The 15387-nt window shown below is 42.9% G+C and overlaps 1 protein-coding gene and 1 non-coding gene across 2 annotated transcripts in view; both read right to left on the bottom strand.

The window, feature by feature from the left end:
- LOC119293063 (calcineurin B-like protein 1) overlaps window positions 1-13740 on the bottom strand; it is a 25961-nt gene extending 12221 nt beyond the window's left edge. The window contains exon 1 of the mRNA XM_037571655.1: window positions 13554-13740. Within this exon, the coding sequence (XP_037427552.1) occupies window positions 13554-13740 (187 nt within the window). The remainder of the gene's footprint in view (window positions 1-13553) is intronic.
- On the bottom strand, window positions 11906-11987 carry TRNAS-GCU. Its single transcript has one exon. It is a non-coding gene; the product is annotated as a tRNA-Ser (tRNA).
- Window positions 13741-15387: the final 1647 nt, after the last annotated feature.

Raw genomic sequence — 15387 nt, 5'->3', positions numbered from 1 at the left:
AAAAGACCAGTAGAACCGCCGGAGCGGTACTACTGCTCGTCCTCACGGTACTACCGCTCAACCTCACGGTACTACTGCAAATGGTAGCGGTACTACTGTTTGTAAGCGGTACAAAAAAAATACTTCCGTGCCTACCTCCGCAGGACTTGGGACGAGTTTTCTGGTCCGGAGCGGTAGTAAAAAATTACATCCGTTGAGATGCTTTGAGAAAGGAAACAAGTATCACAAGAAAGAATGAATTACAACTAGCAACATGAGATCATCGTTGAGATGCTTTGAGAAAGGAAACAAGTATCACAAGAAAGAATGAATTACATGCCATGATACAACCTACACAAGGTTGATGCAAGAAATGTGTGCATGAAGTAGATGATGATACTTGTTACCGAGATACCATTGAAAGGATATAGTAGATACCAAATGAAGGTAGATGGTTGGTCGTTGATCATCCTAGCTTGACTCCAATAAGCACATGGTGACAACACCTTCTTTGTGAGTGAGCCGAGCATCCAATGCATCTCCAAATGTTCCTAGAATAACAATACAAACTAAACGGTACCCAAACTCATTGGGACCAAATAGTTAGAAACACCAATACATAGGACAAACTCCACACAAATATGTGCACAAAGATATGAAAATGAATTTCATGCACATCTCATCCAATTTGAAACTTGGTGGAGTTTCCCCTATATATTGGGTCAAAGAAAGAAAGCATGCCAAATAAAATACATGAAGTAAACATGCATGCTCAAAACTTTCAAGAACCGAAACCAAATGAAAAAGAAATGCCAAGTGAAAAAGGATACCAAATGGAGGAATCATCACTTGGAAGATATCATTAAAGATACATCAAGGAATGAGATATCCATTGATACATGCTCAATTAAAGATGTCAAACTTCCAAAGAGAGGATGGTTTCAAACAAAACAAGCTCTCAACAAAGTTTCATGATGGCACAAAGTACCAAAAAAATGGCTTGCCTTCCGCCAACACACAGTTGATAAGGATCACGAGAAGAGTGTTCTAAAGAAAATAGGATAGCTCCCCCACGAGTTGTGCATTATAGAGAATTGAATTTGAATACAAAATGCATAAGGTGGGATCACCACTTTCACTATATCTAGAAAACACTAGACAATAACAAGAAATTAACAAGATTCACAAGTGGTATGGAAGACAACGGGAGTTGACACAAACCTTCGCAAGAGAAAAGGAAAATAAAAACAAAAACCAATGTAAAGATGATCAATAGATTCTACCACACATAAGTGAATACCAATTGTCAAAAGACAAGAAGTATTTGGAAATAATTCCTGGTGGTAGATAATAAGGATATCCAACATCATCTTCACAACAAACACAAGCAAGTTGCAACTTGTAGAGCTAACATGTCACCTAGGAACAATATAATTAAAATATCAACTCTAAGAGACAATATCTCAAATGTACACATTTTCTAGGCTTGTAATATGCCCATAGCATATTACTCCCCCATAATCTGATACCAAAGAAAACTTAACAAGAGGAAATAAGAGTAAGAGTATCCAACGAGAGATAATCAATGAACTTTTAGAATTTGAATTTCTCATGAGAGATATACCACCTAGCGACTAGATAAACTTGTAATATCAATACTAGATGGTATTCCTCATGTACACACATTTATAGGATTGTGAGCTGCCCAAAGCACATCACTCCCCCAAAATGGGATGTTCCATTAATCTCTCACACGAGCCAACTAGGATACAAACAAGAAGCATAAAGCTCAACGCACGACACACATGTACATGATGTGCAAAACAACACACACATACTTGATTGCTCAAGATAAGAAAGTTGGAAGCACAACATATACAAACACATGCAAGGAACAAAACCAAAACATGAAAGGGGGCAAGTAACTTTCAATGTAAACAATTTAAGTACAAGTTACCGCAAGGAGGCACATTGGATATAAGATAGAAACTTCATAGTCCAATTGACTTGGCTTGCGACAATAAGAATGATGAAGTCCCCTTAATTCTTCATAATGTAGCCAAGTCTCCAATTCCCTCCAAACAACACCTATTGATCAAGTTTGAGCTTGGTGGTCCCCAACCAAGTTGGGTCCTAAGAGGTTAGTCACAATAGGCTTGGCTACCCAAATGGTTCTTTTCTTGACACCACTTTGAGTACCAACAAACTTGGCAAACACATTGCCAACCTTATCCTTCCCAAGAGAATAGATATCATCAATAATAATTGGGTTGGATAAGTTACCACTAGTGCATGAAGAAACAACATGACCTTTCTCACGACATAAGTAGCAACATCTACTCTTCACTTTCTTCTCACTTGATTTCTCAACAAGAGAAGCATTAGTTTGAGTTTTCTTGGGAAGAGGCCTTTCTTCAACTTGAGGTTGAGCATGAGAGTGAACTTTTGGCCGCTTCCCTTGTTGCTTGTCACTAATGGACTTCTTCTTCAATGGGCAAGATCTAACATGATGCCCTTCTACTTTGCACTTGAAGCAAATAATCTTGGCCGAATTCTTGACTTGTTATTGGCCCTTCTTCTTGTTTCTCTTGGACTTATTCTTCTTATTGGAGTTGAATCCAAGTTCACCTTTGTCATTGGGGGATTTTTGCACACTCGAGATATTGTTGAGTACGGATTTCCCTTCATGACTCTTTTCCAAGTCTTTCTTCAAAGAAGTGACTTGGGCCTTGAGCTCTTTGATTTCCTCTACATGGTTAGTCTCAACACAAGTACTAGAGGAAGTATAAGCTTCATCGTTAGAGCAACACGGCAAGGAAAGCAATTCATCACAAGATGTACCAATGTTATGCATGGATGAATTACAAGGACTAGCACAAGGCAATATAGCATTTTGACTAAAAGTAGTGCTAGTATCCACATGAGGCTCACTTGATGTTACCTTAGCAATCATGGCCTCATGAGCTATCTTTAGCACATTATGGGATACTAGTAGATCATCATGAGAGCTTGAGAGCTTTTCATGGCTTTCTTCCAATTTCCCATAATTGCTAGATAGCAACTCAAGTTGAACCTGTAGCTCAACATTCTTCTTCAAAATGGATGCTTCACAAGAAATAGAGTTAGTAGCACACGCATTATCATTGACAACAAGATGAGAAGGCAACTTGGCAAGCTCTTTCAAATAGGAAGCTTTAAGTTGAGCATGAGACTCGGTGAGTTTGATGAGCTCACTCTTAATGACCCTAGAGCCATTTTTGAGGTGCTCAAAGTCCTCAAGGAGTCTAGCATGAGCAACTTCAAGCTTAGCATTTTTTGTTTTGAAATCATTGGCCACCTCAAGAGCTCTATCATGAGATTCTCTCACTCTAGATAATTCTAGAGCAAAAGTCTCCTCAAGAGATTTGTAGGTGGTTTGTTCATGTTCAAGAGCTTGAGATAGCTCTACGATCTCATTTGCGTAATCTCGCTCATGAGCTTCCATTTTCTCAATGGTGACCTCTCGCTCCTCTAGATGAGATTCCAACTCCTCAATGTATTTCTTGCCTTCAATGGCAATGAACATTATTTCCATGAAGTTGGAACGAGCAATTTTATTTTTATGAAGAGCTTTAAAAATCATTTCCCCTTCATTTTTAAGGAGGCAACATTATCATTCTCTTCATCATTATCCTCACCATCATTAGCATCAACATCATCATCAAGAGACATATTGGGGTTAAAGGTAGGAGATACCTTTGAAGCCTTAGCCATGAGGCAAAAAGCAATAGATGATGATGTAGGATCCCTTGAGGCACCATTAAACACCACATCTTGTTCCATGGAGTGTTGGGTTTTCTCTACATTGTTAGCACAACAATTCAAGGAAATTGATGCATTTTTATCATGGCAACAAGACACAACAAGCATATCATCATGAGATTTAGTCAAGCAATTTCTACATGATATGCAAGGACTATCAACACAAGCATGTGAAACATTTGGAGTGCTCAAAGTGTTAAATCCCAAAGAAGGAGCATTGCAATAATATAGTGATGAAGGATCATCCACAATAAGCATACTATCGTCATTGCAATGACAAACACTACTCACCATATCATTACCTTGTGGCAAACCACATGTAGGTGAAGTAGAAGAAGTTTAGAGGACTATACAACCGGGGGTGGAGGGAGAACAATCATCCCCATAAAACTTGGACAGACCATATTTATCTTGAAGCTTCGTCCACAACTCATGAGCATCCCGGAACGACATGAGATGAAATATAACTACATTGCTCAAAGCATCGAAAAGCACACTAGAAGTTTGAGCATTGAGATAAGAGTTTTTCTCATCCACTAAAGATAATCTTTGGGGATCCTTTGGAGAAGAAAAACCCATATCTACAATTCTCTCTAAATTTGGGTGCCTGACCCTAAAGAGATTAAGCATGCGAATTACGCAAACAACAAAATTTGTGCCATCGACATTAAGAGTGTCAGAGAATCCTAATCCCCTAGTCGGCATCTTTACTCTCTAGGAGGTAAAGCCTAATAGAGAGAGACGAGGCTCTGATACCAATTGAAAAATCATGGATGTCGCCTAGAGGGGCGCAGGGCGCGAGGGGGGTGAATAGGTGCTTTAAAATAATTACGGTTTAGGCTTGAACAAATGCGAAATAAATCTAGCGGTTAATTTGTCAAGCACAAAACCTACGACAACTAGGCTCACCTATGTGCACCAACAACTTATGCTAAGCAAGATAAATAACTAAGTGATAACAAGATATATGACAAGAAATAATATGGCTATCACAAAGTAAACTGCAGAAGTAAAGGGCTTGGGTAAGAGATAACCGAGACAAGCGGAGACGACGATATATCCCGAAGTTCACACCCTTGCGGATGCTAATCTCCGTTTGAAGCGGTGTGGAGGCACAATGCTCCCCAAGAAGCCACTAGGGCCACCGTAATCTCCTCGCGCCCTCGCACAATGCAAGATGCCGTGATTCCACTAAGGGACCCTTGAGGGCGGTCACCGAACCCGTACAAATGGCAACCCTTGGGGGCGGTCACCAAACCCGTACACTTTGGCAACCCTTGGGGGCGGTCACCGGAACCCGTCAAATTGCTCAGGGAGATCTGCACAACCTAATTGGAGACCCCGGAGCTTTACACCACAATGATTGAGCTCCGAACACCACCAACCGTCTAGGGCGCCCAAGCACCCAAGAGGAACAAGCTCAAGGGTACCAAGCCCCCAAGAGTAATAAGCTTCTCAACTTGAAACTTCCATGTATCACCGTGGAGAACTCAAACCGATGCACCAAATGCAATGACAAGGGCCCACGGAGTGCCCAAGCCCTTCTCTCCCAAATCCCACCGAAGCAACTAATGCTAGGGAGGAAAATGAGAGGAAGAACAAGAAGGAGAACACCAAGAACTCCAAGATCTAGATCCAAGGGGTTCCCCTCACTTAGAGGAGAAAGTGATTGGTGGAAACATGGATCTAGATCTCCTCTCTCTTTTCCCTCAAGAACTATCAAGAATCATGGGAGGGATTGAGAGTTAGCAAGCTCGAAGAAGGTCAACAATGGGGAAGAACACGAGCTCAAGAGACAAGGTTCAATGGGGAAGAAGACCCCCTTTTATAGGTGGGGGAAAATCCAACCGTTATGCTCACAGCCCGCACAGAGCGGTACTACCGCTAGGGTGGTAGTACCCCTTTGAAAAACAACAGCGAGGAGGCAAAAGGCCAGTAGAACCGCTGCAGCCTTTTCAGAACACCAAAACTGCCACAACTTTTGCAAACGGACTCCGAATTCGATGAAACCAAGTTTGTTGGAAAGCTAGCGACAAGGGCTAACACAACCTTGAAAGAAATATCAATAAGAAGCAAAATAGAAAAGGCCCATAAGAAAATGGTGAGAACCCTTCCTCGGATAAGACCGGTAAAACCTCCAACACCGAAAACATGCTAGAAGACGCATGCAGACTTTGTTTTCGATGAACTCAATCTTGTGATGACCATAAGCTCAAAGACTCACAAAGAGAACCAAACAAGAACCAAGAAACATGATGCAAGGATGCAATGGTTTGAGATCTCTACTAACAATACGATCAAGCTACCAACTTGAGAGCCCCCTTGATAGTACGACAAATGATCCTATAACCTGGTCTCCCAACTACCACCAGGAGACCGGTAAAATAGAAAACCTATCAAGGGCAAACCTTTGCCTTGCACATGGTCCGCTTGAGATAGATGATGACGATCTTGACTCCCTCAAGTTGGACCACCTTTCTTGATTGCGTTGGCTCGATGAAGACTGGATGATTGCTCCCCCATAGTCCACTATGGGTGAGCCACTCTACGACACATCTTCACAAGTCCATTGACACCATAATGGATGGCAAGATTCAAGCACTTGATCTCTTCGTGATGCTCCACTTGAACTTGCACACGGCAATCTTGATGACGATCACCACTTGATGTCATCCTTTCTATGGGTTGTATGATATCTTCATCTTGACGCAAGTCCATGGACACGTACCTAACCCCACATAGAACTCTCACATAGACCATGGGTTAGTACACAAAGTGCAATGGACAATGCTTACCATACCATGGGATCACTTGATCCCTCTCGGTACATCTTCTACGCTTTGTGAGTTGATCAACTTGATTCACTCTTGACTTAGTCTTGATCAACTTTGAATCTTTCCAACTCTCTTCATTTGGATGATTTCTTGAAGGTAAACATGAATGATAACACAATCTTCTTCTTCAAGACATGCTTGCAATAAGCTCAACACTCACATGACCAATCTTTGGATAATTCCTTAATAGCACCTTGGTCAACTCATAAACTCCTTGAAACCAACACATGGACTTCAAGAAAAGCCTATGGACAAATCCTTCAAATATAACTCAAGACAACCATTAGTCCATAGAGATTGTCATCAATTACCAAAACCAAACATGGGGGGCACTGCATGTTCTTTTAGTTTACCTATGCGGCGAAGAGTGTGGGATTTTAGTCTCTGCAATGTCCTGTAGAAGATCGTCGTGAAAGCACTGGCTAACCAGCTGAAGGTGGTATTACCTTTTATGATCTCCGAAGAACAGAGCGCGTTTGTACCTGGGAGGTTAATAACTGACAATGTGTTGGTGGCATATGAGTGTGTGCATGCGATTAGGAAGCGTAAGCAGAGAGGAAACCTTTGTGCGCGGTAAAACTCGACATGATGAAAGCTTACGACAGAGTGGAATGGGATTTTCTTGAACAAATTTTGCTGAAATTTGGCTTCTCCATTCACTGGACGGAGATGATCATGAGGTGTGTCAAATCAGCTACTTTTTCAGTGAAGCTGAATGGGGGGGGCTCTCTAATAGGTTCATGCCTTCGTGTGGTCTTCGATAGGGAGATCCCCTCTCCCCATATCTTTTCCTTTTCCGTGTAAAAGGATTCTCTACAATGTTGAGGAATGCGCAGCGGGAGAAGGAATTAAAGGGAGTGTCGTTTGGGACAACTGGGCCGACGGTTACTCATCTTCTATTCGCAGACGATAGTGTGGTGTTCCTGGAGGGATCCCGAGACAATTTTGAGGCACTCCGTGTCATATTGCAGGATTATGAAGTGGCATCGGGACAGAAAGTTAACCTTCAAAAATCTGCAACATTCTTTGGGAAGGGCTGCTCTGATGAGATGAAAGTGGAGGTGCAGCAGGTCAGCGGCATTTCTATGGAGGCTCTGAGTGAAAGATATCTAGGGCTCCCCACAGTAGTTGGTAAATCAAAGGACGAAACTTTCAAATATGTAGAAGAGAGTGCTAGAGGAAAAGTGTCCGGATGGAAGGGACAAGGGCTGTCCAAGACTGCCAGAGAGGTGCTTGTTAAGTCAGGACTCCAGTCAACACCAACTCTTACCATGAGCTGTTTTCAAATCACAAAGAAAAGATGTGCGGGAATTTGTCATCTATCTCCTCGAACTTCTGGTGGGGTGAAGCAAATGGTCAAAAGAGGGTGCACTGGATCGCATGGGAGAAAATGTGCAAGAGGAAACATGAGGGTGGCCTTGGTTTTCATGATCCGGAAGCCTTCAACCAAGCCATGCTTGCTAAGCAAGCCTGGAGAATTCTTCAGGTACCGGAGTCTTTGTGTGCACAAGTTTTGAAGGCTCGATATTTTGTGGAGGGGTCAATCCTTAATGCAACCTTCCCAGGCGGTGGCTCCTTTACCTTCAGAAGTATATTACACGGCAGAGACCTCTTGCTGGATGGGCTCGTTTGGAGAATAGGTGAAGGGACAAGAATTAAAGTGCATCATGACAACTGGATACCCAGGATGGGAAGTCTAAGGCCACTGGGCCAAAGATATATACATGGAATAACGAGAGTATGTGACCTTCTCAACGCACAAAGGAATGCATGGGACCAAAGCAAGGTGTGCTCCATGTTCTCTCCGGATGATGCCGAGGAGATTATGCATATTCCGGTGGGAGGTCCGACCATGTAGGACTATTTGGCATGGAACTACACCAAGAATGGTGTGTTTATGGTGCGGTCGGCATATCACCCGCGGATGGCTCAAAAAAGTCTCAAAGCAGGCCGGCCGGAATCCTCGTCTTCGGTGGCAGATCATAAGTCTTGGCTAAGCTTGTGGGATACTATAGCACCGGACAAGGTGAAAACACACATGTGGCGCCTGATTCAGAACGGAATGGCGGTAGGCACTGAACTCAAACAGAGGAATATAAAAGAGGGAGTCTTCTGTGTGGCGTGTGGAAGGGAGGAAACGAATTATCACAGATTTTGGGGCTGTTTCACTCCAGGATGTTCTGGAAGATTATGCATTCATAGTTGGGGGTGCCGGTGGCGATCCCACCGGAGTCAGTCGGCCCCCAGAATGCATTAGTGAGATGGATCTTGACGTGGTTTGCGGAAGCATTCGATGATGAAAGGGCGGTCATGGTCCAGGGAGTTTATGCGCTTTGGCTGGCACGTAATAATGCAAGAGATGGGCAAAGAGTTGAAGGTGCTGAAGTGATCGCGAGAAGAGTGTTCGCCTTGATGGGAGAGTGGTAGTCTATCCACGGGAGGAAGAGCAAGCTAGACAACCCAGCCCCTAGAGAGAAATGGTGCCCGCCAGAAGATGGGTGGGTGAAAGCAAATGTGGATGGGGCAATATCTAAGGTAGGCGAGCTGGGACGAGGAGGTATTGTTCTTCGAAACCAGGAGGGTGCATTCCTACGCGGTGCCTTTCATGTTTTCCCTCAGTGCAAAGTACCGGCAAGGGTGGAGCTTTACGCCTGCAGAAGAGCAGCACAACTCACGGAGGAGCTAAACGTACAAAACCTGCATGTTGAGATGGACTGTCGTGAGATTGTATTCAAACTGCAGAGTAAGGAGAAGGACTTATCACCGTTGGGGCCGGTCATCGAAGAGGTGAAGCAATTGATGGCATCAAGGGAAAGGTGGAGAATAACCTGGGTTAGACGTTCTCCTAACAATGCAGCTCATTTGTTAGCTAGGGGGTGCGTGGCGAATAATCTTTGTAAGGTGTGGTTGCATGAACCACCAGACTGTATCTTGCAGGCTATGTCGGACGAGATCCCTGGTTGGGATGTTTAAATAAAGTTCTTAGTGAGTTTTTTTTAAAAGTCGTTGGAGTAGCATCTGCGGATCTGCCACCCCGTCGCTTTTGTAGTTTTTGCCCTTGTCGCCACTGCCTTTGTGGTTGTCGTCTTTCTAGCTCTTACTCTTGTTGTCCTTGGCGCCAATCCTTTTCATGCAGGCCACATTCACCTCCAGTGGTCACCGCCGTCGTAACAGAGTACTCACAAAAACATGGGATGAGAGTGCACTGACATATGCCCGCATGATGGATTTTTAAAGTTGGGTTTTATAGTGCAGTTGACAAGGCCCAAGCTCCTTGCCTCGGTCTTCCACCAAAACACCTCGAGCGGATCTTTTTTCAATCATATGAAATCAATAGTGTAATGTAGGCAGTCAATGCAATACTATAGACGGACGAAAGTCATATTCTGAGCTCGAGCGCACATGTGCTCGATATCCCCCTCGTTGGTTCACCCCGAGATTCCCTTTCCCGAGCGTATTGCATGGGTATAGTAACTCGTATTTCATCCCTTTTAAGGATCACTGTCGGTCGTATGTTCGTCCACTCCTCCCTTGCTTCTGAAGTTCCAAAATGACGGCCGCGTTGGGGGAAGAACAGACCCACCTTGCATTGAATCCATGTTGCATCGACTTTTCTGAGCCACAGATCAGACAGAAATCAAGGACTACACCTCATGTGCCGCAGGCCACCAGATCCATGCGTGTAGTGCTCTCGTCAACCTCCTCAATCAAGGATATTCTAGATCCCGTCACATACGAACAGAAGAATCGGAGAGAGATTCAGTCAAAACGCAAAGGAATGACCTAGGGATAACGAGGTACACGACGCTGTGGATAACGAGCTCATATGCACTATAGATTCTTTCTATGGTTCAAACAGAGCTTGTTTATTTCCAAATTTTGAAGGATTAGAATCCTTATGACCTTTTGGTTTGTTGTGTATCATCGAACCCCCTAGGTTTTTAAATAATTCATTTATGGTGCATTTCCTCATGACGATTCTTTTACGGGCACGACGTGGCATGTCTGGAAGCAACCTAAATTTTACAAAAATGATTCTTTTAGGCCGGGGGACATTATAGCGAGTTTCTTTTGTAAAGGAATTATAGCAAATGATTATGAAATTCATTAACTTTTTGGTGGAAAGTTGATCATGGGTTGGAAACACATAGTAACTTATTTTTGAGATAAAAACAGTAACTTTTCGTCAGGTTTTAGTTGCTTACCACATGTGGCACATGTTTTTTTAATAGGACGGAAAGTGTTGCTCTAATCCCGAGCACAAATGTGCCTGCACAAACAATTATGATATTCAAAAATAAATGGTGAGGTTTTTTCTCACTGGAAATCTAAAACATTTTGTCCATGCTCATTGAAAAAAAATCTAAATATTCTAAAATTCAAAAAAGAACAGTGATGTTTTTTCTTGCTGAAGGTTACATATGTCCATGTGCATGGTTATGAAATTCATTAACTTTTTGGTGGAAAGTTGATCATGGGTTGGAAACACATAGTAACTTATTTCTGAGATAAAAACAGTAACTTTTCATCAGGTTTTAGTTGCTTACCACATGTGGCACATGTTTTTTTTAATAGGACGGAAAGTGTTGCTCTAATCCCGAGCACAAATGCGCATGCACAAACAATTATGAAATTCAAAAATAAATGGTGAGGTTTTTTCTCGCTGAAAATCTAAAACATTTTGTCCATGCTCATTGAAAAAGAATCTAAATATCCTAAAATTCAAAAAAGAACAGTGATGTTTTTCTTGCTGAAGGTTACATATGTCGATGTGCATTGAAAATAGTAATAATTTATCATTTCCTTTTCTCACACGAGCTTGTAAAGGAATTATAGCAAATGATTATGAAATTCATTAACTTTTTGGTGGAAAGTTGATCATGGGTTGGAAACACATAGTAACTTATTTCTGAGATAAAAACAGTAACTTTTCGTTAGGTTTTAGTTGCTTACCACATGTGGCACATATTTTTTTAATAGGACGGAAAGTGTTGCTCTAATCCCGAGCACAAATGCGCCTGCACAAACAATTATAAAATTCAAAAATAAATGGTGAGGCCTTTTCTTGCTGAAAATCTAAAACATTTTGTCCATGCTCATTGAAAGAATCTAAATATTCTAAAATTCAAAAAAGAACAGTGATGTTTTTTCCTGCTGAAGGTTACATATGTTGATGTGCATTGAAAATAATAGTTTATCATTTCCTTTTATCACACGAGCTTGTGGCCCATCTGTGTAGCAGAAAAGAAAAAAGAGGTGAACCAAGCAAAAAAATAAAAAAGAAAAGAAATCGACACCTGAGAGATTCGAACTCTCGCGGGCAGAGCCCATGTACTTAGCAGGCACACGCCTTAACCACTCGGCCAAAGTATCTCTTGGTGACTACGAAATGTGCAGAAATTACTTAGTCTGTTAAATTAGTATAAGATCGAGATGGAAACAACGCCACGGCCACGGTGTCACCCAACGCTCAGAAACGTTTCTTCGCGCGACTTACAAATAGTCGCCCCCTTAAAAAACAACAACAACATATGTGCTACCTCCGTTCCATACCATAATATAAGAGCGTTTTCTACAATGACACTTTTATATTATAGGACAGAGGGAGTAATTTTTAATCTACTGCCAGTGGGATTTTTCGTATTCATTAATCTTTGCTGGTTTTGTATCTTGTTGTATACCTGATGTGGTACTAATTACTGTAGCCATATAAAATGTCTTATATTAGTTTATAGAGGGAGCAGGAGTATTTTCTATGATAATCATCATATTTAGGATATGATTTGTTGTCTGTGTCTTCTTCCAGTTGGGTGTTTTTTTGGAAGGAGAAGAAAAGGCAGCACTCAGAGCATCTTCAATAGATGATGTATATTTGAACGGTCGAAACCGGTGATGGTCCAAATTTGGAGCACCAAAAAAATGCTTTTTACATCTCCGAAAAAGGCTCCAACTCCAACAGATGGTTTAAAACGGAGATGTAAAAAAAGGAGCAACTCCAACAGATGGTCCAAAACAAAGATGCAAAACCGGCCGACGGCCATACGGCTGCTGTTCAGCCACTGTACAGCCGCATATATTGCAAAAAACATCTAAAAACAACATAAAAGAATTATACATATCCACAATATCAAAATATTACATAGTTGTTCAAATCCACGAGATCTAATGCAACACAAATACAACATAGTTTTGCACAATACAATATAGTTTTTCACAAACAAATAATGAATCTATGCGGCTCTTTCGCCATGCCATTTCCAATGCTCTTCCACCAAATCTTTCTGGAGATGATCATGCACATCGGTGTCTCTAATCTCGCTGTACACCTTCATGAAACGTCTGATGCGCTGTTCTTTTCGCATGGGGTTAATAGGAATACCCATCAAGTGATAGAAGTTGTAATCTAAATATTTTCTATGCTCGTTCTCAATGATCATATTATGCATAATCACGCAAGCAGTCATGATGTATCAAAGGATCTTTTGATCCAGAATCTAGATGGTCCTTGCACAATAGCAAATTGAGATTGCAAAAATCCGAAAGCCCTCTCAACATCTTTTCTAGCGGCCACTTGTGCATTGTGAAAGACGAGTTCTTTCTTACCTTCGGGTTTTGCAACCCGCTCAACAAATGTACTCCACCTTGGGTAGATCCCATCTGCAATATAGTACCCATAGTTGTATGTGCGGCCATTTGCTTCGAAGGTCACTGTGGTGCTTCTCCATTTGCTAACTTGGCAACAGAGGTGACCGGTCGAGCACGCTGATGTCGTTGCAAGGTCCAGGCATCAAAAATATGCATGCCAAATCCATGTTTCATGATCAGTAACTGCCTCAAGAATGATAGTGAAATCCTTCCCATGACCCTTGAATTGTCCATGTCATGCTTTTGGGCAGTTCTTCCATTTCCAATGCATGCAATTCACAAACCCGAGCATACCTGGAAATCCTCGAGTTTTGTTCATCTCCAAAAGCCTCTGAGTGTCCTGAGCATTGGGTGCTCTCAAGTATTGTGGACCAAACACTTCTACCATAATCATTGCAAATTGCTTGACGTAGAAGATAGCAGTGCTCTCTGCCATCACCAAGTTGTCATCAATGTAATCTGCCGAAACACCATATGCCATCATGCGCAAAGTGGCAGTGACCTTCTGTTTAGTGCTATATATGGCCAAGCAACCCAACACAGTTCCTTCTCTGCTCAAAGGCAGGATTGTGTTGCTTCATGGAATTGCAAATGTGGATGAACAAGTCTTTCGACATTCTAAAACGGTGTCGAAAGTAATTCTCCAGGAAAACATGTGGTGATCCAAAGTAGTTGCGCATCAACCGTTTGTGTGCATCAATCCGTTCTCTCCGAATGAACGCACGACCATAGACGGAACCAACGTGCTTTGGCTTCTTCCCTTTGTGCATGGCCACTAGCATGGCAATGTCCTCTTCTTCATGCAAATCAAATTCCTCATCCGACGATGAATCGTCCACGAATGAGGAGTCAACCGAGCTTATCTACAATGCAGACAACCACCGTCAAACATACTATCCAATCCCAATTAAAATCATCAAGTTTTGTCGTTATTTTACCTTGGGGAATTCAGTCGAACACCTTGTGCGCGGGGTGGAAGAAGATGGCCGACAGTGCTGCTGCGGACGGCGGCGCAAAGGAGAACTGCTGCGGACAGCGACGCAGAGGAGAAGGGAGCACGGCGGACCGCCGGAGTCGGCGAATCCAGCCGCGGCTGCTTCCTGAAACAGCGGCGTCAGGGCTGCTGCGAGACGCCCTCCAGCGGGGGAGGCGACGAGGGCTAGGGCGGCGGAAGGCGGCAGCGGCGATGTGGGTCGATGGCGGCGACGGCAACGACGACTTTCGGCGGCTGGTGCTCGGTCACGGGCAGGCGGTTGCGAGGCGGAAGGGGAATAAAGTGGTGGTTGGGCGTTTGGCGGCCGGCCGCGGTTTTACATCAGTAATATCTCGTGATGTAAATTTGCATCATAAAATTTTCAATTTTACATCTCTGAAAGGTCGTGGTCAATTTTTTTTACATATGGACTGTCTGTTGAAGCAGCGTTTTCTGTTGTCGAGAGTCCAAAAGTTATGTATTTCTACACATGGACCGTCGTCTATTGGAGATGCTTTCAGTGTGAATCCAGGCCAAGCGTCGGGCGGCCGTTGGACAACTGAATGTTTGCTTCGTCAGTCCTCTGGCTTGTTGTATTTCAGAATTCGTCAGTCCTCACCGCGCCGCGCCGCACGCGGCCGCCCGGTATTCGACCCGCTCGCCACCGTCAGCCCATGCCGCGCCGCCCCCCTGCACCGCCCAAGCCACCGGCGTCCACCGCGGCGATTTCTTATACAGGTAATTTGTGATTGCTGGTACATAATTTCTTCAGTTATTCCCCAGTTATCTCTGAACACCAAGTAAAGAAGCTTGGAATCCCGTGAGTTCGTTGTGAAGTAGTGATCAGTTTCGTCCGGATGATGCTTCATCTGTAAGTTTTTGGTTTGCACCTCCAGTAGCCCTGTTTTGCTTTGAATAAGCTATAGGCATGATGTAAATATTCGACCTGCCTTGGGTTTAATTACCTTGCCACTTCTGGGACTTAAATCCAAAGTTGGTCGATCCGTCGATAATTCCTTCATTTCGACTCAACAAATCTTGCATTTGCTGTCAGAAAATATTTTACGATTTATAGGTTGCATTGATTTTATTCAGTTCATCCTGTTCAAATACAGAGCAGGTGCTTAGAATCAGCATTGAATTGAGATTAGCAAA

Source organism: Triticum dicoccoides, chromosome 4B, assembly GCF_002162155.2.
Source record: "Triticum dicoccoides isolate Atlit2015 ecotype Zavitan chromosome 4B, WEW_v2.0, whole genome shotgun sequence".
Lineage (NCBI taxonomy): Eukaryota > Viridiplantae > Streptophyta > Magnoliopsida > Poales > Poaceae > Triticum > Triticum dicoccoides.
The sequence above is the reverse complement of the archived record's forward strand: the minus strand, read 5'-3'. Positions and strand labels throughout refer to the sequence as shown.